We start from the raw sequence: 26,665 nt of genomic DNA on the forward strand, positions 1-26,665 counted from the left end.
CGTTTTGGAGTAGTTTCTTATCCAGCAATAGACACTGAACCATTCCCTAATCATAAGCTGATTTTCTCAAGATGAAATCCTGAACGTACCAACCAACCCCACTGCCTCACAGCTACGTTGATCAAATCTACTACTTGTATGTTTTTAAAAGGCCACGGAGGTCAGAAACAAACAGACAAACAAACACAGCCAGGCACCTGAAAACTCTTCACTGCTTCTTTATTAGGATGCACCCACAGTACAGAACCTCTCACACAGCTGTGAAAGGGGAAGGTTACAGTTCCCTTCGGGAGCACCTTCATTGTTGTTCCTGTTACCACTTTGAAGAAAGTAAATCATTTTCAAAGAAAGACATTTTAAATTCCAAGTGTTTATAAGACTCGGCTTGCATTTTGTTGTGTTTGAAAAGGAAGTAGCATATTTTAGCCAGCACTGGAAGATTGTTTTGTGGCATTTTAACTTTGATGTTGGATCAGACGTCTTCACTGTCTGCTTGAATCAGTCTATCATTTTCATATGCAACTTTTCACATCAAAAATGCTTCATTTTTACCTCTACCCACAAACAGATGCTGGTTAAAAGAACACACACACACAACTAAATTTAAAACCAATCATGAACCACAGCATTTCTAACAGGGAAAATGAACTTCTGCTGCCCTCTCCTGCTAAAACAATGAAATACTAAAATACCAAAAGATCTATGAAGCTAAAGCGAAATCCTCAAACCAAAAGCAATGGACATGTCATTCTCATTATACCTCAGTCAAAAATCAGACAACAATCAGAAAATGTATTGGTAGTATTTATATTTGAAAGTTCCCCATTGATACATGAGGTCTGGATTACAACTTATATACAATAAGTGATTTCCAAAAAAAGTAATGAAAGAGAAGGGAAGGAAGGAAGGAAAGAAGGAAGGGAGGGAGGGAGGGTGGGGAGGAAGGAGGGGAGAAAAGGAAACCTATATTCATGGACATCATAATATGGGATGTTTATTTCCAAGAGATACTACCGCTGCTATCGTGCACAAGAAGCAGCAAAAATTAACATTCCACTAGATTAAAATTTGCTCAGCTTTCTCCCAAGATGCACAATCCTTTCAGAGTTTTCAAAATTAAATATTGAGAAATATAAAATGCATTGCCAATATAGCTACTACAAAAATCCTTTGTGGCTCATTCCTTAACTCCACTCAGAGAAGCAGCTGAGCCAGAATATAAAAATAAAAATATTGATGTGCAAATAAAATATCACTGATCATGTCTGGTGCCACCTTTTTGCTTTAGGTGACTGTCACTTTGTGATAACATTGGTAACAGCATCAAAAGAGAGAATCTCTTCATTTCTTGGGCCAGGTCAGTGCATCCAATTAAAGGGAAAAAAAAAAACAGAAGGGGGCAGGGAACCTCTGAACACTTAAAAATGCCAATAATATCCATACATCTTCCCTCTCCCACCCACCCCATCCCCACAAAAAAATAAAAAAGCTTTTAAAGCTCTGAATATACTTTTTTTTTCTTTCCATGGTGTGATTGAGCCTAGGGCTACATATTTACGTATAGCAGGTGCAATTACAAGCAATTCCTGGCTCTGCACCCTGGACTGTCCCATACATAGAAGGAGGTACAAAATAAATTAAACCCTTCCATTTAGGCAAGAAGCCCAAGATGAAGGAGCATCACCCTGCTTGTGAGTATCCAGAGGCATTGAGGGTATTATTTATTTCTTACTTTTTAAAATTTTTTATTTTATTTTATAAAAAAACATGTTAGGGAGAGCAAAATATAATAAAATTTAAAAGGACAAAAACTAAACACCGAAGGAAAACAACTCGGGACACTTGCACAATGAGAAAAGGAATGCATGCTTGATTCAAAGTATGAGATGGGTCAATTCACTCAACATGGTTGTTCCAGGCCCACAGCCTAAGGCCTCAGCATCCTTCTAAACCAGAGGGTTTTGTTTTTGTTTTTTGTTTTTCTCTTCCAAAGACACTCATCATCCTACCCCTGAAACCAATATGGTAGGGATAAGGGTGGAGTGATTATCACTCACTAACTACAATATTTGCTATTTAAAAAATATATTTATATATAGTTCTGGAAATTATGAAGCAAACAAAATATAACACAAAGATGCATTTGTCACAATTAACTCAAGTTGCAGCAACAGCAGAAACGTGGGAAAGGACAAAGAGAGAGGGCTGCTGCAAATGCAGCAAGTACGTCCTTAAATATGTCACATAGTGCAACAGTCAGATTACGTCAGTTACTCTGCGTCACTGGACACAACATGACAAATGTCACATTGTCACTTTCGGTTAAAAAAGAAAAGACAGTGTTTCTTCTCAGAAGTTGCCCTATGAATTTTAGATATATATCCATAAGAGCTTCTTTAAGTACGTCTAAAATTTGGCTTTATGCTTCTCAGTTTGGAATGATCAACATACAAAACTGACATCAAGGATAGCTGTGTAACTTTCACCTTAACTCTGAGGACAGGGTAAGGTGTAAAAAAGGAACCTGGTCTTTCTCATTTCAAATGACTGCATTTCATTCTAACGGGCAGAGGTATTTCATAAACCTGTGATGTTAATGTCCTCTATCTACAAAGACGAATCAATGGCCAACAAAAGTTTATACTGTCAAAATTAAATGTAAAGCAGAGTAAAAACTAATGGGCTAAAATCAAAAGAGGTAAAGGAGATGATTTGTGACAAATTTATTTTTACCTTTAGCATCTGAACTTGCACTTTTGCTCCAGCACTTTTAAGGTAAGTTATTTCACCTTTGGCAGCCCCTGCCAATTTTACATTGTTCTTTCAAAAAAAAATAAAATCTACGAATTCCACTAAACCATGTTGGTTTTGGTATTGCATACGACTCTTTTACTGCTGTTTCTTTTTCAGAATTAACAATGCCAAGTTTGGTGTTTGTTTTACAAAGTTATTGAGATGACAACATCCATAATCAGCTGACTTTAACGCACAAACTGTGACCTGATAATCCTGAAACACTTAACAGGGGAGAAAGGTCAGCGGCTTTTTTTTTTTTTTTCCTTTTTTTCTTGGAAAGAATAAAACTGCATATTCTGCCTTATATATTAAATGGAAGGAAGAAAACATACAAGCCCATACTGATACCATTTCTATTAGGAGCAACGAGAGTTCATATGTTCTTGTTTGCTACTATCACAATTCAACACATGAATGCAGAATCAGCTCTGTATCACGAATACTGCTGGGAGTGATGGTTTAGGATTATCAACTCACTGCTGCCGCCACGTCCGTAACAAGCAAAAGCATCCTGGAAATAACTCCCTAAACACGTCTTTCAGTACACAATAATGCAACTGCATTAGGTTAAGTACATAATGTACACATGTTTTATCAGCACTTTTAACTCCCCAAGATGTAAGATTCCTCTTCTAAATACAAAGCAGAGAGCCAATGAGACAGATCTATAGTACAGCCCTAGATTTTGTTTTGTTTGGTTTTTTTCTTCTTAAACAATTTGGTCACAATGCACCTTTGATATAAAAGCATTTTTAAACTTTATTATTAATACTCAGGACATTAGGAATTTCCAGATTTTTTTTCAGTAGCATTTGTAGAACCACTTTTGGTAACAAATACAGTAGTTAGGAATATGCATCCAATTCAGAATGCATAATGTTTATCCTGAATCCTTTCTGGCTAAAAACAGGGCTGGCGCTGTGATGGGATATAGAACGAGAATCTACAAAAAACACTGTAATATGTTTGGTTTTTTTTTTTCCCCCAGAGGCTACATCCTCTTCTGCTGGAATACTTTATAAATACATATTAAAAAGTAAGGCAACAACTCCAAACAGTCCAAGCTGTCCATTCAACTCTATTCCCAATTAGATTTGCAATCCTGGCAATCAATTTCATGGTTGTACTATTTAGTGTTTCTCTTTATTTCAAAATGGTCCAAAAGGATGTCTTCTGACATTTTTAGAACATCTCTTGTTTGTGTGTTCAATGATGTACGGAAGTAATACTGCTCAGGTACTGAAGCCTATGATGTCCCAGTGCCTGTTTTCAAAGGATTCAAGACATTGATTTGGATTCACCATAAACTGATGCATGAATCCAACATTCCCTTCCCTACTATGTTTATCACCTGTTCTCTTTTACTCCTAATTTTCAAACTAAAGGAGTACCAGGACTACCTGGTTACTGGAAAGATGTTCACTCCAGTAAACAAAACTTTTACCAGGGACCTTTAAAATTCATGGCCCCACTCCATGTGGACATTCAATTCATGAAGATGTGCAAAAGGAAAAGAAGTCAAATTACAGTCAAGTTATCCAGAGGAGGATGTTATACAAACTGATAAGGAAATGACAGTCTTTTTTTTCTTTCTTTACTATAAATACATTTAACAGCTTAGCAGAAAGACAAGCTAAATTTAAGATTTTCACATTTGAAAACTGTTTCATACTCTCTGCTAATGATAAATAAGGAACTCCCGATAATGGAATTTTAACACAGCAATTTCATCGACAGATCTCTGAAGACTGCTTTTTTTTTTTAAAGAGGGTTAGAACAATGATTATGTTTGCCAAGTTCTGAGAAGTCCATCTACTGTCCAAACTTTGGATTGAAGTCCTTATTTTTTTTTTCCTTTACTTAGAGACAGGTATATACAGTGCTGTTGTAATAATGAAACAAATGTGAAATCTACTGAAAAGTTGCACAATACAGAAAACTGTTGCTCCATCTTCTACTACATAAATGTGTGACTCCACAGGTTAGTAATGTTGTTGTCATTATTCCTGTTAAGTTGGAATTATTCCATCACGTCTAAGACCTCTCTTTAACTCCAGATCCTCCAGTTTTTTCCACAATTCTTCACGCTCCTTTTCCTTCTTTTTCTCACTGGGGAAAAAAATAGAAGACAGGGTAAACAACTGAGAAAGTTTAAGGAGATTATCTAACAATAACTGCCCCTTTGACATACTTTTCCCCATGTATGGTTTTAAAGGGTCTTTGAAAAGTTTGGCATTAAGCTTGTGGGTGTTTTTTCTTTTTTGATTTTTTTCTCTCTTCCTCTTTTTTTTTTTTTTCTTGACATTTATATAGACACAAAAGTAGTATTAATGAACAGGGTAGGAGATGACAAGAATATTTTAATATTTCACATTGGTATTCCTTAACATTTAGTTTAATGAAGAAAATAGACTTCAAAATTACTGAGAAACACATAAGAGGATCATTTATACGTATCTGTTACCCTAAAACCAACAGCACATGAGTAATTTTCACTTGGGGGGGGGTCTAGTTCAAATCTAATTTTCTCTTTGTCCCCAAATAGTTTCTCCAAAGGGATGCTAGAGATGACACTGAGACAGAGAAACAGTAGGTCAAAAAAATATACTTTTTCTTTTAGTATCCACTTTTTTCCTAAATTATGTATAGGAAACCAGAAAATCCAAATTATTAACTTACTTTATACCTATATGCTCAGACAAATTAACTATTCTTTCTTCCATGAGTTCAGTTTTAATACCAGGTAGAACCTTGTTGATATCTTTACGTATTACATTTTTACAGTTCCAAGCCTTCAAATTTGGCTCAGTATCAGTTTGACTAGCGATTTCCAGACTTTCCAGAATTCACTGTTGGGTAAAATTTACCAAAAACTTGGATGTCCAAAATAGGGTAAACAAACTTTATTTTGCCACGGACATTTTTAGATGACTATATTTTTTTTTAAAAGAATGGATGTTAATTTTAACAACAATAAAGTAGTAAGTATACAATCCGGGATATGTGGCTATACTGTAAGTTAAATAAAGTTGCTTTTATTAAAAATAATTCACTGCACTGTGTCCCTAGTTTTCTCATGTTCTGATGAACTAGTAAACGGTAGATCCAGGTAACATTTGTGAATCCATAAATTCAGATAATTCCTGAAAACAGGGGCTCTGCTACACCAGGCATGATGGATATGGTCCTTGTGTTAGTTCACTTACTAAGAATTTAACTTCAGTAACAGTGCAGTGTTTACTCAAGGAAGGAAAGCCACATAGGTTATGTGAAGTTTGTGTATAAATCCACTGCCTCATATTTTTTATGTCGTCACCAACTTTTTAAGTTATACTGATATCTATAGCAACAGAAATTAATCTTCATCCTCCTCCAAAACATCTCTAGAAATATCTAAGGAATTTTACATTTTCAATCCCCTGGAGTATTGAGGGAATATTTAATTATATAATATAGTAATTAATATTATCATTTTATTATTTTGTTAATTTAAGCCTTGTTTAGTACAACTAGTTTTAACTAGCTCACACAAAATCTGCACAATACAAATTTCAGTGGGCATAATAGTTTTTAAAACAATTTCCTATTTAATCATTTTGACTCTGAAAAATTTTATTAATAGGGCAATAGAGATAAGATCAGATAATTAGATAATTCTCCAAGCACTATGAATTTGAAAGTCTTAACTGTAAAGCAAGCTGTTTGGTTTTAGAATACAGATTTAAGTACATTTGAGTGAATTCTACAGATCCTGCTGCATTTCAATGCATGTGACCTTTTTATCTGGAGAAGGAGGAAGATGGTAAGCAAGGGCTTAGGGACTTTATTCAAAAAAAACCCAGCTTAAACATACGTTAGGTTCTTAAGGCCCTAATTTACAGACTTAAATTAAGTGCTGACATGATTAAAGTATACATCATCTTGTTCCTGAAGCGTTTCACTCGAGTCTTTGATGAAGAGTTACACGGCATTCGATGCAGTCTGTCCTGTGGGGCTTTTCTTCCAGATGAACTTTTTGCTGAGTTATCATACATCGTTCATACTGACAACTTTATCTTCAAGAATCCTAAATATTTCTGATATAGCTACTGTCACCCCCATCCTTTCCCACTTTTCTCTCTCCCTGTAGGTGGCAATTTAAAACTTCACCACATTGTCATACTAGGGGTGATGTCAAACTCTCTTCCAATTTCAGTGTCACAGAGCACCATTGCTGGCATATGTGTTAGTTACTTATTCCACCCACCATTTTCAGATTTGTAATACTCAAAAAAAAAAAAAAAAAAGCTGATCGGAACTGAAACAAGGACTAATTTCTTGCCTTCCAGAAGTGAAATCCTCCTTTCAGTTCTTCTTGGACAATACCAAATAAGTCCCTATTCTTTCCCTAGTCCCACATCTATGGAAAAATCAGCATTTCCATCTATTCAGTTCAACTTTCTACTGCTCGTAGAACCAAATGTTACCCTGGCTTTAAAAAAAATGCTTCTGTCATTAAGAAAGTCCACTCACTGTAAGTCACTGTAATCTGTCAGATTATCAGAATCAACTTTATAGTGTCTCTTCCTTGTCCCCTTGGTTAATTCTTATCTTTCTCAAGAGTTTGGCCTACTAAGTTTTAATGATAAATGATCAAAAAACAGTTTTGAAATTCAATAGAGATAAATGGGCTTAATTTAATCATTTTGAACATTTTAGAAGTAAGGTCTTTAATAGTCTTAATGGGGTTCTACATATATGATCTGTATTCAACTAGAACAATAAAAATGGGTTTTCAGTTGCTGTAAAGGATATTACGTACAATGCAGTCTTTAATGATACGTTACAATATGAAAAAGTACCCAGTACCTCCTTTACTTAAATAATATTTTTACAAGATTTTAAGTTTGGAACTTGGAGGGTTATTATAAATTTAATGATAGTATTATAAATTTAATAATGATAGTATTATAAATTTAATTATTTGCATAATGATTTGATAAATTTAGTAAATTAAAAGCTCTTTAAATTCCAAGTGTGGTACAACATATTCAATAACTGATATTTATTTCAATATGGTAGAAAAAATTTTCAGTCTCTTCTGTCTACTGTTAAATACTTGCCATATTCCATAATTAAGTTGCTTTTCAATATACCACATCCTGATAATCGAAAAAAAAAATCACTTTGATGGTCCTTTGTTCTCTGCCACAAATCTTTCCTCTCATTGCTCTTTTCATCCAAAATGCAAGTAACACATTAAAAATCAGGCAAAGATACAAGAGAACCACAAGTAGTTTTGCTCAGGAGGTTCAGCAAGGTCCTGAACACTCCGGGATCCTCGAAAGACTATGGTTTTATAATATACACAAAGCTGACATTTGCTTCTGGATGAGAAAAGCCAAACCAGACATTCAACTATTAACAAGCTCTCCAGAGGACATGAAACATGGACTTTCACGGTAGATGAAAGTCCAGCCAGGGTCTGACTATTTATGTGCCCCCAAAATTCATGTGTTGAAATCCTAACCCCATCAAAAGATGATGGTGTTAGTAGGTGGGGTCTACATGATTAGGTCATGAGGGTGGAGCCCTCGTGAATGGGATCAGTGCTCTTATGAAAGAGAGCCCGCAGGGATCCCCTGCCCCTTCCACCATGTGAGGACGTAGTGAGAAGGCACCAGTAAGAACCAGAAAGAGCGCCCTCATCCTACCTCGCTGGCACCATGTTCTCAGACTTCCAGAGTCTGGAACTGTGAGCCATACATTTTTGTTGTTTATAAACTACCACTAAAATATCCATAATGTGGTACTTTGTTGTAGCCGCCCTAATGCACTAGAACAACTTCTTTCAGAAAGCTGGACATATTGAACAAGAAATAACAAAATTCAAGGATCATGTAAATGAAATCAAGAAAGGCTTACTAACTCCCAGCCTGTCCAGTGACTAATTCCTCACCACAAGGCTATAAGCAGAAATGATGTGTACAATCAGAAACAGACACAACACAGTAAACTGACTATATACTTCAATAAAAAAGAATGCCAAGAAAAAAAAAAGGAAAGAAAAAAGTAAGAAATGATGTGTATAACTCCAGGCTCAGTCATTAAAATATTACATACGTGCTCCTCCAAGGTCTTCTCCTTTCTCTAGAGCTAGAATTGCCTGCAACCCAACTTCAACCTTGCAGATAAGGAAAACACCATAGGAGACGACAAAATAGAAAGAACCTGGGTACCTAAGTGACCTGGAGCATTCTCTTTGGACTATTACATGACAGTGACATAGACTTCTGTCTTTTTAGAAAGAGAAGAGAGGAGAGGAGGAGGGGAGGAAAACGAAAAGGAAAAGGAAAAGGAAAAGGAAAAGAGACTTACTAAGCCAGAAGCATTTATTATACAAAGTTCAGCTGGTTTCTATTCCCTTTTGATCTTAAACATTTCAAGATTTGCCCTGGAAACAACCCAAATGTCCATCAGTAGATGACCAGATAAAGAAGATGTGGTATATTTATAATGGAATATTACTTGGCCATAAAAAAGAATAAAATAATGCCATTTGCAGCAACATGGATGGACCTGGAGATCATCATTCTAAGTGAAGTAAGCCAGAAAGAGAAAGAAAAATGCCATATGACATCACTTACACGTGGAATCTAAAAAAAGGGGGCATAAGTGAACTTATTATTTATAACTTAGATGATTGATTTTTTGAATATGGGTAAGCACATTTGACTGTCCTTTATGATTGGATTACTGCATTCTGTTGATTCTTATTTTGCGGTTGGCTTTACTCCTTTGATAACTATGTAAGTTTAAAAAAGCTCTAAATTTTTCATAGAAACAATGAACAGTACATATATGTAAATTCTTAAATGGTTTTTCTCTCAATGAGTTGCTCGTCCTAGAATAAACTTGTTAAATAAAAAAAACCAAACTACCAAATCATTCATTTGATTGGTATTTTAAAATAATTACTTAAAAGAGATGTTTTCTCTTTATCTAACTATGGAGAACAGAGAAAAGAGGGAAATAGGAAAATAAAAGAGGAGAAAATACAAAAAAGGAAATTGGTAGATTTATTTAAGAAACGTTTTGCTTTGCTAAATATTTGCCGGAAATAAAAATCTCTTTACCATGTTATAAAAAAAAAGATTTGCGTAATATCAGACTCTTCACCTCCCTGTTCTTTCTACTGCCCTTTAAGTCACAAGGAATATTTGCTGGGCTCTAGTACAGAAAGTAAGTTCTGGGTCAAAGAGCTAAACAAAAATGGTGCTTCATCTCTCTCTTGCTGCTGGAGTGAAGTACTAATCAGCCCCGTGCTAGTTCAGGAGGGGAGTGGATCCAGATGGCAAACTACCTGACGGCCCCCTTAAGTGGGTCTGAAATATCAGTTATGTGCCAGGCTCTTAACCCTGAGGCAGAAGAGACACATCACCACCACCACCATCATCATCATCATCATCATCATCATCACCATCACCATCATCACCATCATCATCCTTATCTTCAAACGGAAGAAGGAACACGGCCTTTTGCAAAACGACACTTTGTTACCCAGGGGCACACAATAAAGATACAGCGAATGAGTATGGGAAAACGAATACTTAAATAAATAAAATTGTGCTGCTTACGCTTTCAGATACAATTAGGCAAGTTCAGCAAAGAGTGGGGAAAGAACTCAAGAGTTTTAGGCATGTCTGACAAAAAAGCTTTAAAAAGTTACCGCTGACGATCTGACTTGTATGTGGCCGTCAGCTCATCGAACATGGTGCTGTTCATTTCCATAAATGCCTTCAACACATTGTACACTAACGCCACGATGGCCCTGGAAGCAGAGAGAAGAGAACGTGTTGGTTGGTCTTACATAACGGGATGCTGCCTGAAGAAAATGGACGCATGGCCTGTGTCTGAAAGAGTCCCTCGTGTTGCACGGTCTCCCTCCCTTTTTAGTTCATGACCTACAACTCATTTCCACATCAAGAGAGTACCATTCTTAAAGCAAGATATCTTTCTAAGGGGTTGGCAGGATTAGAAAAAGAAAATCTAATTTTGCCCCTCTAATTATTGGTGCCCAGAATAGACTTGCCAGTGGGCACTTGATAACTTCATTTAATAAAAAGGCAAGTATAAAAACAAAGCACCTTCACCCTAAAAATCAGCACCTGTGGTAAGACCAACCTTCGAGACCTGAATTTGCATAGAATTTTATTTTTAAAGTGGTAATATACATAATTCGTCAAAATCAAAGGCTATTTCCATGGTAACCAATGTTATATCTACACAATTCATATTCGAAGATGATACCAAGCCCCTTAAGTTGGGCAGTTTAACATGAGTTGCACTTCCAGTTGTGATTTGCATCAGTCCACCCACTCTTGCTCAGTCCCCCTGCTGACCCAACACATCAGCTGGTAAGGCTGGCAACCTGGTGGTGGCTGTGATTAGCTGTGGAATACTATACAGCTGAAGAGCCAAAGGCAGTCTATGCTTCTCAAGGGGAAGAATAAGCTATTGGCAACATGAGGACTCTGCCCTTATGGGCTTGGTGTCTTCAGACTGGAGTCTAAATAGCATTTCCCAGGGTGGGGAGGGTATATAGCTCAGTGGTAGAGCACATGCTTAGCATGCGCGAGATCCTGGGTTCAATCCCCAGGTCCACCACTTGAATGAATGAATGAAAGAATGAATAATAAACCTGATTACCTCCCTTTGGAAATACGATGGGCAATGATGGCGAAGAGCCAGCCTACTAAGCAGTTACAGACACTTGCCAGAACCACTCTCGAGGGTCTCCAGAGACTACATAATGAGACTTCACTGTCTGCCAGCTCTTATTTTTTTATGAATTTTAGTAATAAACTTTAACATTTTTGAAAAGTGGGAAAGACGGTATATTATAATTGTAGGCAAAACTTTTAGACAAACATACTATGAATATACTGAATTATATCTAATTTTTAATGCCACATTAAATTTTCTTTCTCTCTCTTAGAGAAATATGTAAAGCCATTCAAATACAGAATGCTGTAACTTTTGTAAGACGAGATGATAAACTTCTCTTTGAACATTTTAAACTATTTCCCACCCCCCTAGAGAACACATACAATTGACTGAGCTGGTTTTTAAGAAATGCTTGCCAAAATGCACACCAGTTCAGACAACTTCCCTTCCTGCACCTCTTTCATGTTTGCTTAGCATCCACTTGGTGAAGACTCCTGTGTGCCCCACTCCACTTTCTAACCCAATCTTCCAGCAACCTCCCTCAAACAATCTTGTGCTTCAGCCCTCCCAAATTCACAGGTCTCAGAACGTGACAGGTGCTTTTTACCTTTTTGTGCCTTTTCATGTACTGGATAGACCCACTATCTGAATGGACACCCCTCTCCCATGCACCTGCCAGATTTTTTTCAAATTCAGTCTGAGTATCATCGCTCCAAAATACCCACAAACTCCTCCTCCTGATCCAGAGCATCCCCAAAGCAGCTCAGCTACATGCACAGACGGATTAGGAAGCCCTCAAGTAAACAGACAAGGAAACATAACAGCACTTAAAATACTGTTTCATAAAATACTGGTTTAACTGTGGGTCTCCCCAAACAGGGAATTTCTAAAAGGTAGGGATTTTAACTTTTCACACACTTATCTTCAGCAACAACGTCTGACACACAGCATGCACTCAAGACATTTTATTAAGCAAAAGAGGAAGAGGGAGGAAGAGAAGCCAAAAAAGAGGAAAAGAAGGAGAGAAGGAGGGTGGAAGGGAGAAAGGGAGGGAGGGAGGGGGTGAGGAAGGAAGGAAGGAAGGAAGGAAGGAAGGAACGAACGAACGAACGAACGAACAAACTGTGAAAACCTACGGATTCCAATGTTCTTTTGAAATCCTATAAAGACTGGAAAACATGATGGGAAGGATGACATTAGAGTTTTCTTCTATCAAACTCATGATGTATTCATTATTCCAATAATAGAGTGCCCTTTCTGCCACCTTTGAGAAAAGAAAAAGAAAATGTTAAGAGAGGAAAAGACTAAGATAAAACAAAATTACAATCTCTTCAAACAAAAGTATATCCAGACTATTTTAATATCAATCAAATGTGTAAAATTAAGTATCAATCACATTTTAGATTTTTGTGGGTTTAAAATCTTTCAGAAAGTTCCCAAATGGTTCATCAATTTGGGGAAGAGAAAGAAGTTTTCCAACCAATTTATTTATATTCTCCTTTAACACTCACTGTCCCTTTCATCTGATTCTACAATTTTCCTGATGTTGTTCCCAAGCTTCAAACACCTTTCCCCTATTTCTCCACGCCACGCTGTTTTCCCCATCACTTTAATTCCCTTCCTGGCTCACCTCTTTCATCCCACACACTTCAGATCAACCACAGGGCCCAAAACATGGCTGGCATTCCGTCAGCAGCTGCTGAAGAAAACCCAGTTGCCCATCCCTGCAGAGCAGTCACATCTGCTAAGCACCTTCTAGGGCCAGGCACTGCGCCTGCCCTGTGGGCAGAATGTGTCATCCTCATCACCATCCAAAGAGTAGGGACCAGTGTGCAGATGAGGGGAATGAGGATCAGAGAGATGGGTAACCTGGCCAAAGCCATACTGCTAGTAAATGACAAAAGTAGGGACTTGAGTCTAGTGCCCACTCTTTCCAGAGTTCCTTTCTGGTCCCCTCCTTTGAACTGGGTAAGCTCGGAGGACTCAGTTTTGGACTCAGGGACGCTGGCTGAACATACATCTGCCTGCTATCTCAGGCCCCTTTTTTCTGGCTGCCACATTTATCAACTGACTGAATTCAAAAGAATGACTAAAAAATGTAAACAGTAATCTAAAGTAATAATAATTCAAATAAACCAAAATCTCAAAAAAAAAAAACCCTAAAATCTCTAAAAAGACTGGTCATAGGGGAAAAAGAATAGCTTCTTTCATTCATACAGATTAAGAAATTATGTTTTAATTTAAAAAATTTAAATTTAACTTACATGCAATCAGTTAACTTAGTAAAACAGTACAAGCTGTACCTACAAACAGACTCCAAGAAATGAGATCCTTTTCATTTACATTATTCAATTTGATTCAAAAAAAAAAAAAAAGTTAAGGCACCAGATGCTGAGAGTACAGAGAAAACCATTCACATTATTGAATGTTTACTATATGCCAGGTGCTGTGTTAAGTGTTTCATATACATATTAGCTCATTTAATCCTCACAATCAACACACAGAGTAGGTACCATTATTTCTACTTTGCAAATGAGGAAACTGAGGCTCAGAGGAGATGAGCACTGCCTCAAGGTCACATGGCTAGTAAGTGGCAGACCCCCCCCCCAGTCCCTGCTCAGAATCTCTTCTCTCTACTATCCCTACAAAGCTCATGTGCTGGTAGGGAAGGGGGGTTCCACCATCTCCATTCCAATGTAAACTGTGACAAATGCATCAGATACAGAACTAAAACGCCAGATGAAAGAGCAGAAAGAACAGTCCTGACGACCTGGGGGAGAGGAAGAGTGGCAGAAATGTCCCCCAGGCAGGAGTGTCTAAGCTGGGCTTTGAAGGATGAAGAGATGAAGCAAAGGGCATTCCGCACTGAGGGAACTACAGGAAAGGAGGGCAGAGGTGTCAACGTGGACAATGTGTCTAGAAACCACGAAGCACAAGTAGGCTGAGGCAGGTAGAGCACAAGGCAAGAAAAGGGCCAAGAGAGGAGGAATGGGGATGAGGCTGTTCTGAAACTTACAACCGACCAGAGAAAGTGTTAAAGAGGCCACAGGAGGATGCTAGTTAAGGAGGGACCCCAGGCTTCTCCAGCAATGGGTCTAACATTTACCTGCCACTTAATGCTACCAAGTATCCTAATCTCTATGTATCTATTTATCAATATGTAAAATCACTTACAGAAAGAAAGTCAGTATCCAGCAAAGCCCCTTCAAGAGGAAAAGTATTGTTTATGCAGAGTAAAAATGAGCATGTCTTGACAATATGACAGACCACTACCTCCCTGGGACCCCATGTCCTCTTGCACACACAGTCACAGCGTTTCTGGCTCGTAGCCTTATAACCCAATGCCACACCTGGGGCAAGTAGTGAGCGGCATCTGACTACGCAGAGTGGCACAGTGGTTTATGGGGTGAACCAATGAACACACGCATGAACAAAGAACCTCTCTACTCTCCTCCTTTCTTTTGTTCTCAGTTTTACTTCTGTCCAATAACTTAAACTTCTTTTTCCTTTCTGCTATGGACTGAATTGTGTCCACCCTCCTTGTCCCTCAAAATTCACATGCAGAAGTCCTAACCTCCAGTGTGACTGTATTTGGAGATAGGAGGTAATTAAGGTTAAATGAGGTCATGAGGGTGGGGTCCTAATCTAATACGCTAGGTGGCCTTAGACAAAGAGGAAGAGAGAGATTTCCTTCTCTTTCCTCACACCTGCAGCAAGGAAAGGCCACGTGAGGACAGTGAGATGTGTGAGCCAGAAAGCGCCCTCCCAGAGGCAGAGCACGCTGGCACCCTGGTCTCTCCGTTCTCAGACTCCCAGCCTCCAGAACTGCAAGAAATCAACTCCTGTCCTTTAAGACACGCCGCCTGTGGTGTTTTGTTCTGGAAGCCTGCTATCGCCTGAATGTTTGTGTCTCCCCACAAAACTCCTACATTGAGATCCTAACCTCCAAACATGATGGGATTTAGTGCCTTTTAAAAGAGGCGCCCGAGAGCTCCCCAGCCCCTCTGCCACGTGAAGACACATGAGGTCTCTGACCCCGGAGACGGCCCTCCGCTTCCCCACGCTGCCTCCCTGCCCCCCACACTGCCAGCCTGCAGAGCTGTGATAAGGGACTTCTGCTGTTCGTAAGCCGCCCAGCCTGTGCTACCTTGTTAGAGTGGCCCCAGCCGATCAAAACACTTTGTCTCATTTCTAAGCTTCTGGGCATCATTTAAGGCTTCCCAGTGTTACTCATTTTGAAAGAGATTATTGCTCTTTGACCCCATTATACCAAACATCCTGATAAAAACTGAAAAACAAACAATCCAGAAATTTGAGCACCACAGGCCACATGTAATATGAAAAACATCTACATAGCATCCTGCATTTTTAAAAATCTAGACGTGGGTTACATCATCTGAATGTAATGGTTAATGTAATGGTTTCTACTTTTTTGGTGGGGGGTTGTGGTACATTTGCGAGGTTGTCATAAGATCACTGACTTAACATCCTAAGATATCTTCAGGTCAAAAATTAAAACAGCAACTACAGCCACTGTCTCTGAGTATGCAGGACAACGACATTCAGGGGAGAAGTCCACCGTCAAGTCCACCATGTCATGTCGACAGTGGGTTCCGTGCTGCCAACCTCAGCCTGAACAAGCTCTTCAACCCCACAGGCAGTACATAAAGAGTCGATTCTCTAGGCCTGTGATCTGGACCTTTGGTGAGACAGCCAAAGTGCAAAACCTACTGTATTTCAACCCAGATCATCCTCTTCCCTCCCGGGTGGGTCCCGCAGCACTGCTAAAACGGCCCCACCTGAGAAAAGAGCTGCCCAGGCTCGCCTTCCCTGCGCTCTCCCCGAGTGGCCACCAGGAGGCAGAGTGGCGCCACAGGAAGGTCACGGGCTCTCACAAGCAGCTACAAAGCTACACCCTGACTCCACTTCCCACTAACTTGGGACCTTGAGCAAATCATCCTCTGAGCCTCATTCTTCTCATCTAGAAAGTTGAGGGAAAGCCTCATAGGATAATTTGAAGTTTTGGAATAACTTACGTAGAGCATCTAGCACAGTACAGATAGGAGTGCTCTCTTTTTCAGTGAAGCTTTATTTAGCTTTCTGTCTTCCACACTGTAGGGGCCCTACCAGCCCACCTCTCATTCAGCACTTTTACTCGAGACAAGTTATTCTGCCAGTTTGACTGGCAGTGTCGACATCTGTAAAAATCAAAACGCCCTCCTCGCAGAGTGGTGATGAGAAGTCAAGTTACTGGACAGAAAGCACCAGCAGGGTGGCTGTCACTGTAGCAGGTGCTCAAGATGAAGGTGGGTATCATCAAATGTATCATCAGCATGTGAAAACACAGTAAGCAAAAACAGCAGGTAGGTCGTGTCCACCGTATCTCTTTCAATACAAATAAAACTTTACCAAAATAATACATGTTGTATAAGCCACTCCAGCTCCTGCCCTCTTTATTACCAACCTGAAAATGGGGGCTAGATACACACTTGGCAATTTGTTTAAACAAAGGTTCTTGGATTTTAACAAATTGTGAAGGTTCAATCACATCCAATATTTCTTCCAGCTCGCCAAGAAACATGACCTGGAAGGACACGCAAAACACAAAGTGTCAGGTGCTCCATCAAAAACCCCATACAGATGATGAGGATTCATGAGAGTTTTACACTGTTTTAATATAATAAAAATACATACATAAAACCAAACATGAACAAATCAAGATTTAACTTATGTTAAATGTTCATTTCACCACTTCACCAGAGGGTACTTGTTAAGAACAAATTCCCTACAGCACTGAAAATATGATTCCATTTACTTTGGGAAAAGTACGTGCTACATCTACTACACAGAACAAGGGGCATTTACACACCGAAGCAGTGCCCCTAGGAAACGGGACTGGCCCTGTGGGGCGCTCCTCCCCTCCCTCGTGTTTTTTAAACAGTGGGCAAGTGGCCCTCCTGCATGGAGGCACAAAGTCCACAGAGGCACGTGTGACTATCTGCCAAACATTTATATTATAGCCCTTGCTATGTACCAGGTGCTCCTCTAGGAGACACCAGTTACACACAAAGTCAGACAGACACAGATGAGCAGATTCATCCACACACAGGTGTCACTTTAAACCCTTCAGCACACGCTGACTCCCTCTCCACATCCCCACATCCGTACACATGCACACACTTGCTCACTACAGAGCACAAAGAATCTCATGGCCTCAGCACCACGTGCCTCAAAATACAGCTTTTAGATCCCAAATGGAGCCAAATCAATAGTGTAGTCAATTGTTTTAAATATAACGAAAAACTGACAGAAAAATATAAACCATTTTCCTATTTAGGCATGAAAAGATAATTAGAAAAAAAAAGTATGCGATTAAAATATGAAAAAGGACAATGTTTTCATATCCTGAGATGCAACTGAGTAGCAATGCATAGTGTAATCTTACCTAGCAGGCATTAAGAAATGAGATGATTTTCTGAAATTGTGTAAAGGACGGTTTTGGAGAATTGAAGCTGATTTGAGAAGGAAGGTGTTTCTGTTAAAAGCAAAATATAGTAGACCCTTGCCATTTGTTAAGGAACATACTGAAGTTCTTCCCAAATAATCGCCAAATGTAAAACTAACAGCTCAGCTTTTTTTCTGGGCCACTTTCCATATGGTTCCTAACCTTTCAGAAAAGTGGGGACAGATCTGGTGTCCAGCTAGGCTCACTTCGAAGCTAAGAGACTCACTCCGCCACAACCACTTCACACGGCACATGCCGGGTTAGGTCTTGGCAGAAGTACAAATGACTGGACGGCAGAGATTCCCAGGGCCACTTGTGAACAGCTGAAATGAAACGTCTGTAATGTATTTTAAGATTGTACATAGTAAGATCCCATCTACATGATGCTATAAAGTGGGTATTTGGGAAGGCTGTCTATCAATAGTGACAGCAAAACCTCCACATGATGCAAGTGTCACTAAGAAGGGGACATCAATGGAGCTTGACAGTTGGACACATGACTGGGGTCTGCCTTGGGCTAACCTAGGGCTGAGCAGCACAGGATAAAAGCCCAGGGTTAGGAATCAGGGAGGCAGGTTCTAGCCTAATCACCTGTGCTTAGTCTACCTGGGCAGGCGACTTCACCTCTCTAAATACCAACTTCCTAACTAGTAAAATGAGGCTAGTTAGAGTTACAGAGTTGTAATGAAGATGAGAGTGGATAATGCATTCTTACAAGTGCTTATTATCACAGTGCTCTAGGAAGCTACTAACACACTGACATTGAACACTCACCTCTTTTTGACTACACGTTTTGGGCCAAAATTTCATTAACCCCCTAATAACCTAAAATGAAAAGGAGAAAAACAAATTGCACTTAATTTTCCTCATGTACTCCATGAACAGGGGTCGTTCTAAAGTTTTCTGAAATTATGGGAAAAACACTTACTGGCTCTGTGAGTGAAGGATCTTTCTCCAGAAACTGTACTATGCAATATGCCAGCTGGAGAAACAAGCAAACGGGAGGCACAGTTAGAGATTCTATACATCAAGGGCTCAGAGACGTATTATTAAAACTCCCTAAAAAGTTTTAATAACTTCACATTCAATTCATTTAAAAATAAAATACGTATTAAAGCAAATTGTGAAGCTATTTTTTAAAGCCAAAGACTGACACTAACAAGGCTGCAGGGAAAAAATTTTTTAAAGAATATTGGGACATGAAGTATCCAGCTAATGAAAAGCAGAGGTAAAACATCACATCCAGTATATTCTGAAAGTTTCTCATCTACACATAGTTTTGAGTTACATCTCATAGGTTTCTTTTCTTTGCCAGAACATCAACAGTACTGGGTTTTACTGTGGTTCCAAAAGAGTCCTAAATGACAAGTAGACACTGCCCACGGCCTGAAATGGCACATGCAAACCAAAGCCGTTTCATGAAGAGATAAAGGGTTGTACCTGCCACAGTTAGAACCTGGACAAACAGAGTTCTACGTCTGATGCAAACTTACTGAGGTAAAGAATTTTTTTAAATCATCATAAAGGATGATTGCCTATTTAAAAAACTGGAGGCAAGATCTGCAAAAGGGCTCGTAAAGATTCTTGGACAAGAAATCCACTCTTGCGAAACAACATTTTGATGGTGTTCTAAATTACAAGCATATGGGCTAATTTTTCCTCGAAACACAGAATTTCACATTTAAAGAGGATCAGCACTCAGAAAAATGTGTTACACTTTGAAGCAAAATCAAAACATTCCCAGTGGGGGGAGGGGGAGGAGAGGGAGTCAGAGGTTTGAAATGCTAAAATTAAAACGCCACTAGGTCATTTATCTACTGGCTGGTGACATGCTTACCATGCAAGGCTGTGTTAGCAGGGAAATGAGAGTGGGGACAAGACAGGGTATGCTTTTTGAAGTAATGGAGGCTAAAAATAAAAATAAGTGAAAATATTGATTGATTTGTTTACTTGTGAGAGTGTTTATTTGCACATAGAAAGTGAGAAAGGAATGGTGAGTGAACCAGAAGAGGGGGCAAAGGGCAAGGTTAGTCTAATGCAAAATGAGGATAAGACAAAAGATCTAAGATCATTCCAAAACGATTACACATGTCCGAAGGTCTAAATCCAAAAAGCCCATAAATTTTATTACACGCAACGTGCTGAATATGTACTTGTTTGAACTTGGGCAAGTATCTAAGTTCTCTGTAAAATGAGACAATTAAACGAATGAATGCTCCTCCCAATTGAAAAATAGCCCCATGATTCTCGTATACACAGAAAAGTATAAACACATTTTAATTTGACTTGGGGACTATTATAAACTTCAACAAACCTTTTGTTTGTTTAAGTTAAGTAAATAACTATATCAGTAAAACACTGGGTTTACAAACTTTATTTTGCTTCCAAAAGTAGTAGTATAAAATTCTACCTGGGCATGGAAGAGTGATAAGCTCCTGACAGTGTGTAAAGGGATCAACACTTTCACCAGAAACTGTTTGTGTTCCGCCTTAAGAGGTAAAGCAAAGCCATTGATAATACTAGGGAAAAGGAAAGAGACATGAGTTAGCAATGTTACCACAACAAGCTAAACTGAGACACTGTTCTTGTGAGATCACATTAAATCTTAATCAGTTTTCAACAGAACAACCCAAAACCTACCCTAGTGACATTCGAGACTCCTAAGTTGCTTTAAAGAACATATTTAAGGGGGGTGGATATAGCTCAGTGGTAGAGCACATGCCTAGCATGCATGAGGCCCTGGGTTCAATCCCTAACTACTCCATTAAAAATGAATTAATTTTTTTAAAGCACATATTTAAATAGGAAGGAAATTTAAAAGAAGGAAATTTGCTTAAGATCTCCCAGCAAAGGCTCCTGAGCTCTTATACCTAGTCAAATGGTTCCCAAGAGCTTTTGTATCAACAACTCTTTATTCTTCCGTCCCTCTCTTCCTTCCCCAAATTATGGCTTGCCCTGCTCGCTGATGACCCTTTCCACTTCCAGATATCATTCTTTCCCATCCCTGAAATCTCTGCTCAGATCAAGAACACCCCTGGATATAAAGCCCAGCCAAGGGAAGTCACCGAGAGAACCATCTGAGTCCAGCTTCTCTTTCCCCTCCTATTAGGAGGAGAGGCAAATCACATTGTCCAGTTACATTAGCCTCCCTTGTGTGTAGAAGCCCACACAACAGCTGGCTCTTTCCAATTCACTCCACTACTCCAGGCAGCAACTGTTCCAAGAACTACACCTGGGGACACGGTTCCTTTGAAAATAGGAATCTTTCCAATTTATTACAAACTTACTTTCAAAAGATATGGCAGAGGACAGGGAGCCTAGAAACTGGTAAGAATAAGATGTTTTAGAGAAACTAGCCTGACGGCGATTAGATGCCTTGGGTCTACAGTAAGGAATAGACTGTTAGTTCTTTCAGTCATTCCAGAAGAATTAGCAATGCATAATTGTGGAACACGGGGAACATGAAACTGTGTCTTGTAGAGTCAGCTGGAAAACGTGCTAGAAGCACAAATGAGAGAGCCCTGCTGTACACACAGCAAGAGATCTAGGGCAGCATTTCCCTGTGCCACCCAAACCTAATCTTCACAACGATATTCACCTGAAATTAGCAACTAGCTAAAAATGTGCTTACCTTCCTAATATTTCCAGCAGTTCAGCTACACCATTGAAGTGTTCTGTTTCATAAACAAACCTAAAAAAAGAGAGAGAGAGAAAGGGAAGAGAAAAGGAAATGGTCAAAACACTATATTCCAATATTTGAGGTTTACTTAATACTTCTATAAAACCACCAACTTTGCTTCTCCTTCTCCCCCCACCCTCCACTTACCTTAGAAAAATATTGTTAATCTGTTTTCGGATAAATGCTCTAAGACCAAGAAACTTGCCATAAATTCTGTGTAAGACTGTTTTTAAGTAGTCCCGTTCCCGAGGGTCTTCGCTGTCAAATAGCTCCAAAAGCTGTTGTAAATAAAAGACAGTGTAGCTGTCACAAGCAGTTTCAGGAAAGAATTTAGGAATTCTGCCACTCATTATTTAAAATCCTTTCCTTCCTTCCTTTCTCAAAAGAGGCACAGTGCTAGTCTTTGGGAATACAGTGATAAATAAGTCAGACAAGGGGCTGATACTCTAGTGAGGAGATACACAAAAGCAACAATAATCAGAATAATAGGTAAGACACATACAGCATTTGATATGATTATCAGCAATTTTCAAGCAATTTACTTACAGTAATACACCGTGAGTTGTTTTATCTCCATTCAACAGATGAGCAATTATGGCACAGAGATGCTCAGTAACGTGCTCATGGTCTCTCAGCTCTAAGTGGTAGAGCCGGGATTTGAACCCAAGCAGCTGTGGCCCTAAAGTCCATCCCCTCAACCAGTGTACCACTAGAACATAAGCTACCTACTGAACTTATGTTCTAAACACACAGGTAAGATAAGCTTTCAGCTCTCCCAGAGCGTACAAGTAAATTTAGATAACCTGAACCAAAGCAAACACCAAAAAAGATACTGGCAAACGTTCCCTTTCTAGATCCTGGCTCTTATTACGTGGGTGTGCTCACTTTATAAATACCACTTGAGATGAACATTTACAATTTCCGTACTTACATTATCCATGAATAACATTTTTTAATTCATTTGTAATCTAAAGTCAATAATTGAATCCTATAAGGTCACATCTTATCAGGATTGAAAATATATGTCAACACAAAAATTTGTACATGAATGTTCACTGCAGCATGATTCATCATCGCCAAAAAATGGAAATAACCTTCAAAATGTCCATCAACTGATACAAAGTGTGCTATAATGGAACATTATCAAGCTATAAAAAAAGAATGAAGTACTGAAATATGTTAGTACAAGGATGAATCTTTCAAACACCATACTAAGTAAACAAAGCCAGGCACAAAAAGGCCACATATTGTAGGATTCCATTTATGTGAAATATTCAGAACAAGCAAATGCAGAAAGACAGGACAATGAGGTGTGACTGCTAACGAGTATGGTGTTTTTGGGGAGATGATACAAAATGTCCTGCAATTATATGACAGTGATGGTTACACAACTCTATGGAATATATTAAAAAATATTAAATCGTAAACTTTAAAGAGGCGAATTTTATGGTATATGAATTGCATCCCAATAAAGCTCTGGGGTTTGTTTGTTTTTTTTTCAGACAATAATGGCCAGTTTCCTCCAGCTGAAGAACAAACTTGGAGACTGGGCTGAATTCTACTGAGTTCTTCATACATTCATTATCATCACAATAAAACAGAACTCACAGCTCTAGTGTGGGCTTCATACGCAAAACACTTCAAGGGCATACAGACAGCACACAAATGCAGAACACCCTAATTACCAAAAGAGCTATCAAGACATCTTGAAGCATGATTTCAGGTGATTAAGACATGACACTGAGACTGGCAGTAGAAAAATAACTCGGTGGGCAGTAATCAAATAAATCACCTACTTTTGTTTGGTACTTTTCTTTGAACAAAGGTAGAGTTACAGACCAAAAAAAAAAAAGCAGTCCTTTGAATAATTGCAAGAAGCACAAACTGAAGGACAGTCTTCAAAACTAGGCAGTGAGACAGACAAAATTTTTGAGTATATAATACCATCCGTCCATCCATCCATTTAGAAAATAATTTTCTGAATGGATGGATGGATGGTATTATAGTGGCAGAGCACATGCTTAGACATCGCATCATCATCATCAATGCCACCCTAAAACATAAGGAAAAATTAGCAAAAAATGAACATGTGTGCCTATTAAGAGCCAGTCTCTGAGCAACATGTCAGGGATACAGTGATGAGCAACACAGACACTGCTTTTCCAGAGCCTAGGGTGATGAGGGATACAGGGAAATCAACAGCATGGTAAGTGGCTCAGGGTACTAGATACACCTAGTAGGCATGTCCACTCTACTTGGGAGAAGTGGAGTTGATCAGGGGAAGCTTCTATAGGAAGTGACATCCATGAAGAAATTAGGAGCTGGAGGTGGGGGAAGTGTTCAGGGCAGATGCAATAGCACATACCTTCACCAGCACCCTATCCAAACAGAAGACGCTGTTAAAATACCTGGCCTCTCTCTGCCCACTTAGTCATGCAATCAAGTGATCAATCAATAATCAATCTACACATGCCAGGAACTGTCCTTGTTGCTGGGTGGCATGCACACACCTACACACACGGAAAAACTTTGGCGCTCACAGGAAAGCAATGAGCAAGTTCAACTACATATTTCCACAGGACACAAAGAAAGATTTGAGCCCTATGGGCAAAAAAGGCCACATGAGCTCAGTATCTCTTATCCACTACCTGCACAAAATGATAGAGGATCTCTCAACTACCCATTCCCTCCCTTGGTAATGGAAATAATTAACCTTTTGAGCTCTATCTTTCTTATCTGGTTTAAGTGTTGTAAAAGGCCTTAATGAGTAATCTCCAACTAACATAGAAGGTTTGAGGGGGTGTGCTATTAGCAAAACTTGAATCAACTATGCTTATATACTGTTAATTTTAGGATTGAATGACGACATAATAATTAAACAAAAACTATTTAACCAATGTTTTCATCAGGCCCTCAAAGAAAATGTATTACCAGGCACCTAACTGGAGTCAGCTTTCAAGTCCCAAATATTATATATCCTATATTCTATGAGAAAGATGAAGTGCAGTGTATAAACTACATTTCTGCTGCTCTATAAAACACACTTTTGATGATTTTATGATGTGTGAGATAAAAGAAAAGGTACAATGTGCTTCAGCCAAAAAAAGGGGGAGTAGGATGAGCTTTAATCCCTACAACAAAGTAGTATTTGTGTGCTTGGTCATAAATACACACTAAACACTATTCACCAAAAAAGCAATGAAAATATAATCCAGTATCTGTACATGCCTAGGTAGACTGTGCTCCCTACAAAATAACAGGCAACTTGCTGTCAAAGAAAAGAAGCTGGAGAGTTTCCAAGGAGATCACAGAGCAAAGACAGACCTGTCAACATGCTGTCTCCCAGTTTACAAAACCTACCTTCCTGAAGCTAACAGACAAGAGATGAACTGTCTAGTGATTTAGCCAAAGAAATCTCCTGTGAATGTCATAATAAATTACAGTGAAATGAAAACAACAAAATGAAAAAGGTAGTCAGGGTCTTCCAGTTAGACACGGAGGACTGAACCTCTCTCCTCTTGAACACTCCCTGAAATGGGAGTAAAGGAATAAAACCAGAAGAAATCCATGGGTCAGAGAGGGTGGGAGAGCAGATTAGACAAATGTGCACATCTCTCAAAGAAGGAACGTGGATGGCAAGGGGGAACTGTCTTAGGTTTCCTCTTTCTCTACTCTGCTAAGGGTTTTTCCATTCTGCCAGCAGGGAGAGAAGCCAACAAGAAGCCAGCCAATTCACACTGGAGAACCCTTAAAAGGCTTAAGAATTGAAGGCACCAGATACATCTGATGGCAAGGGTGTGAGGAGCTAAAAACAGGAGGACTGATTGAAAGTAGACCTCCCAGATCCTTATCCCGTGCAGATTTACAATCAAAGTCTAGAGGGAATAAATGACTAAGTCTCTGGTCTTGGGGACATGAGATGCAGCTGGTAAAGTACTTATTGAAAATAATGGGACTTAATACAACTCTGTGAGCTGAGGAGTAAGACCTCTGCCAGCCCCTTCTTTGACTAAGCTCCAAATTCTGGCTGAGGGAGGAGATTAGAAAGAAGGTCCCTTTTTGGGAAAACTGACGGCCTCCACAGGAAACACCTATAGATAAACTAATATCTGAAGGTTTCTCAATGAAATGGCAAGGCCTCTGCCCAATGTGCCAAGTATCTCTCATGTGTGCATGTATACACACACATGCACGCACGCACACACGAGTTCTAAGAGGCTTTCTGATGATAAATGTAACTCTAAATATGAAGTCAAGATTCATCAGACATTCTGACATAAAAGACGGAGACCAAAACAATCATAAAGAACTCAGGGGAAATAGTCACGCTGCAGGGAGTAGAAAAAAATTGTGGGGAAAAAAAACCCTGTAACATTTTCAGAAATAAACAAATCTACTGGATCCTTGAAACAAAACCAAAATGCTATTACAGATGAATATTCAGAAAATAAAATAGAGCTTTTGGAAATTCAAGAATGTAACAGAAATTAAAATTTCAGAACTGGGACATTAAAATGAGCAAATCTACCCTGAAAATATAACCAAACAATGAAGATAGTATATAGAAGGAAGAAGATAAGAAACCTAGAGGACCAATCCAAAAGGGCCAACACATGACTAACAGGCATTCTAAATAGGTACAGAGACAGAAAAACAGAGAAAATAAAAGAAGGAAATTATCTGAGAAATAACTCAACGTAACTTTCCAGGGAAAAAGGACCTGAGTTTCAATGCAGATGAGGGCCATTATGTCCTCTACACAATAAATGAACAAAGGCACCCCCTGCCTCTCGCAAAGTACAACACTTTGACGTTTCTGAGCATTGCGGACAAAAGCTTACAGAGAAAACAGGTCGCTATAAAGGATAAGGAGTTCAGCTGGTGCATGGCTTCTCAATACCAACAATGAAAGCCAGAAGACAATAGAGCAATCCCTCAAAACTTCTGAGGGAGTACGGGTTCCAGCCTATAAATCTATA

The 26,665-nt window shown here is 39.0% G+C and overlaps 1 protein-coding gene across 3 annotated transcripts in view; it reads right to left on the minus strand.

Annotated features, from left to right (window-relative positions):
* Positions 1–202: 202 nt before the first annotated feature.
* PPP2R5E (protein phosphatase 2 regulatory subunit B'epsilon) overlaps positions 203–26,665 on the minus strand; it is a 132,333-nt gene continuing 105,870 nt past the window's right edge. For all 3 annotated transcript variants that reach the window (XM_006206977.4, XM_006206976.2, XM_072963184.1), the window contains 9 exons: positions 21,834–21,964; positions 21,639–21,698; positions 20,418–20,526; positions 18,936–18,989; positions 18,782–18,832; positions 16,967–17,086; positions 12,639–12,766; positions 10,505–10,606; positions 203–4,905 (listed from right to left, as the gene is read on the minus strand). In XM_006206977.4, the coding sequence (XP_006207039.1) occupies positions 4,806–4,905; positions 10,505–10,606; positions 12,639–12,766; positions 16,967–17,086; positions 18,782–18,832; positions 18,936–18,989; positions 20,418–20,526; positions 21,639–21,698; positions 21,834–21,964 (855 nt within the window). In that variant the 3' untranslated portion in view covers positions 203–4,805. The remainder of the gene's footprint in view (positions 4,906–10,504; positions 10,607–12,638; positions 12,767–16,966; positions 17,087–18,781; positions 18,833–18,935; positions 18,990–20,417; positions 20,527–21,638; positions 21,699–21,833; positions 21,965–26,665) is intronic.

The sequence above is a fragment of the Vicugna pacos genome, chromosome 6 (genome assembly GCF_048564905.1).
Source record: "Vicugna pacos chromosome 6, VicPac4, whole genome shotgun sequence".
Lineage (NCBI taxonomy): Eukaryota > Metazoa > Chordata > Mammalia > Artiodactyla > Camelidae > Vicugna > Vicugna pacos.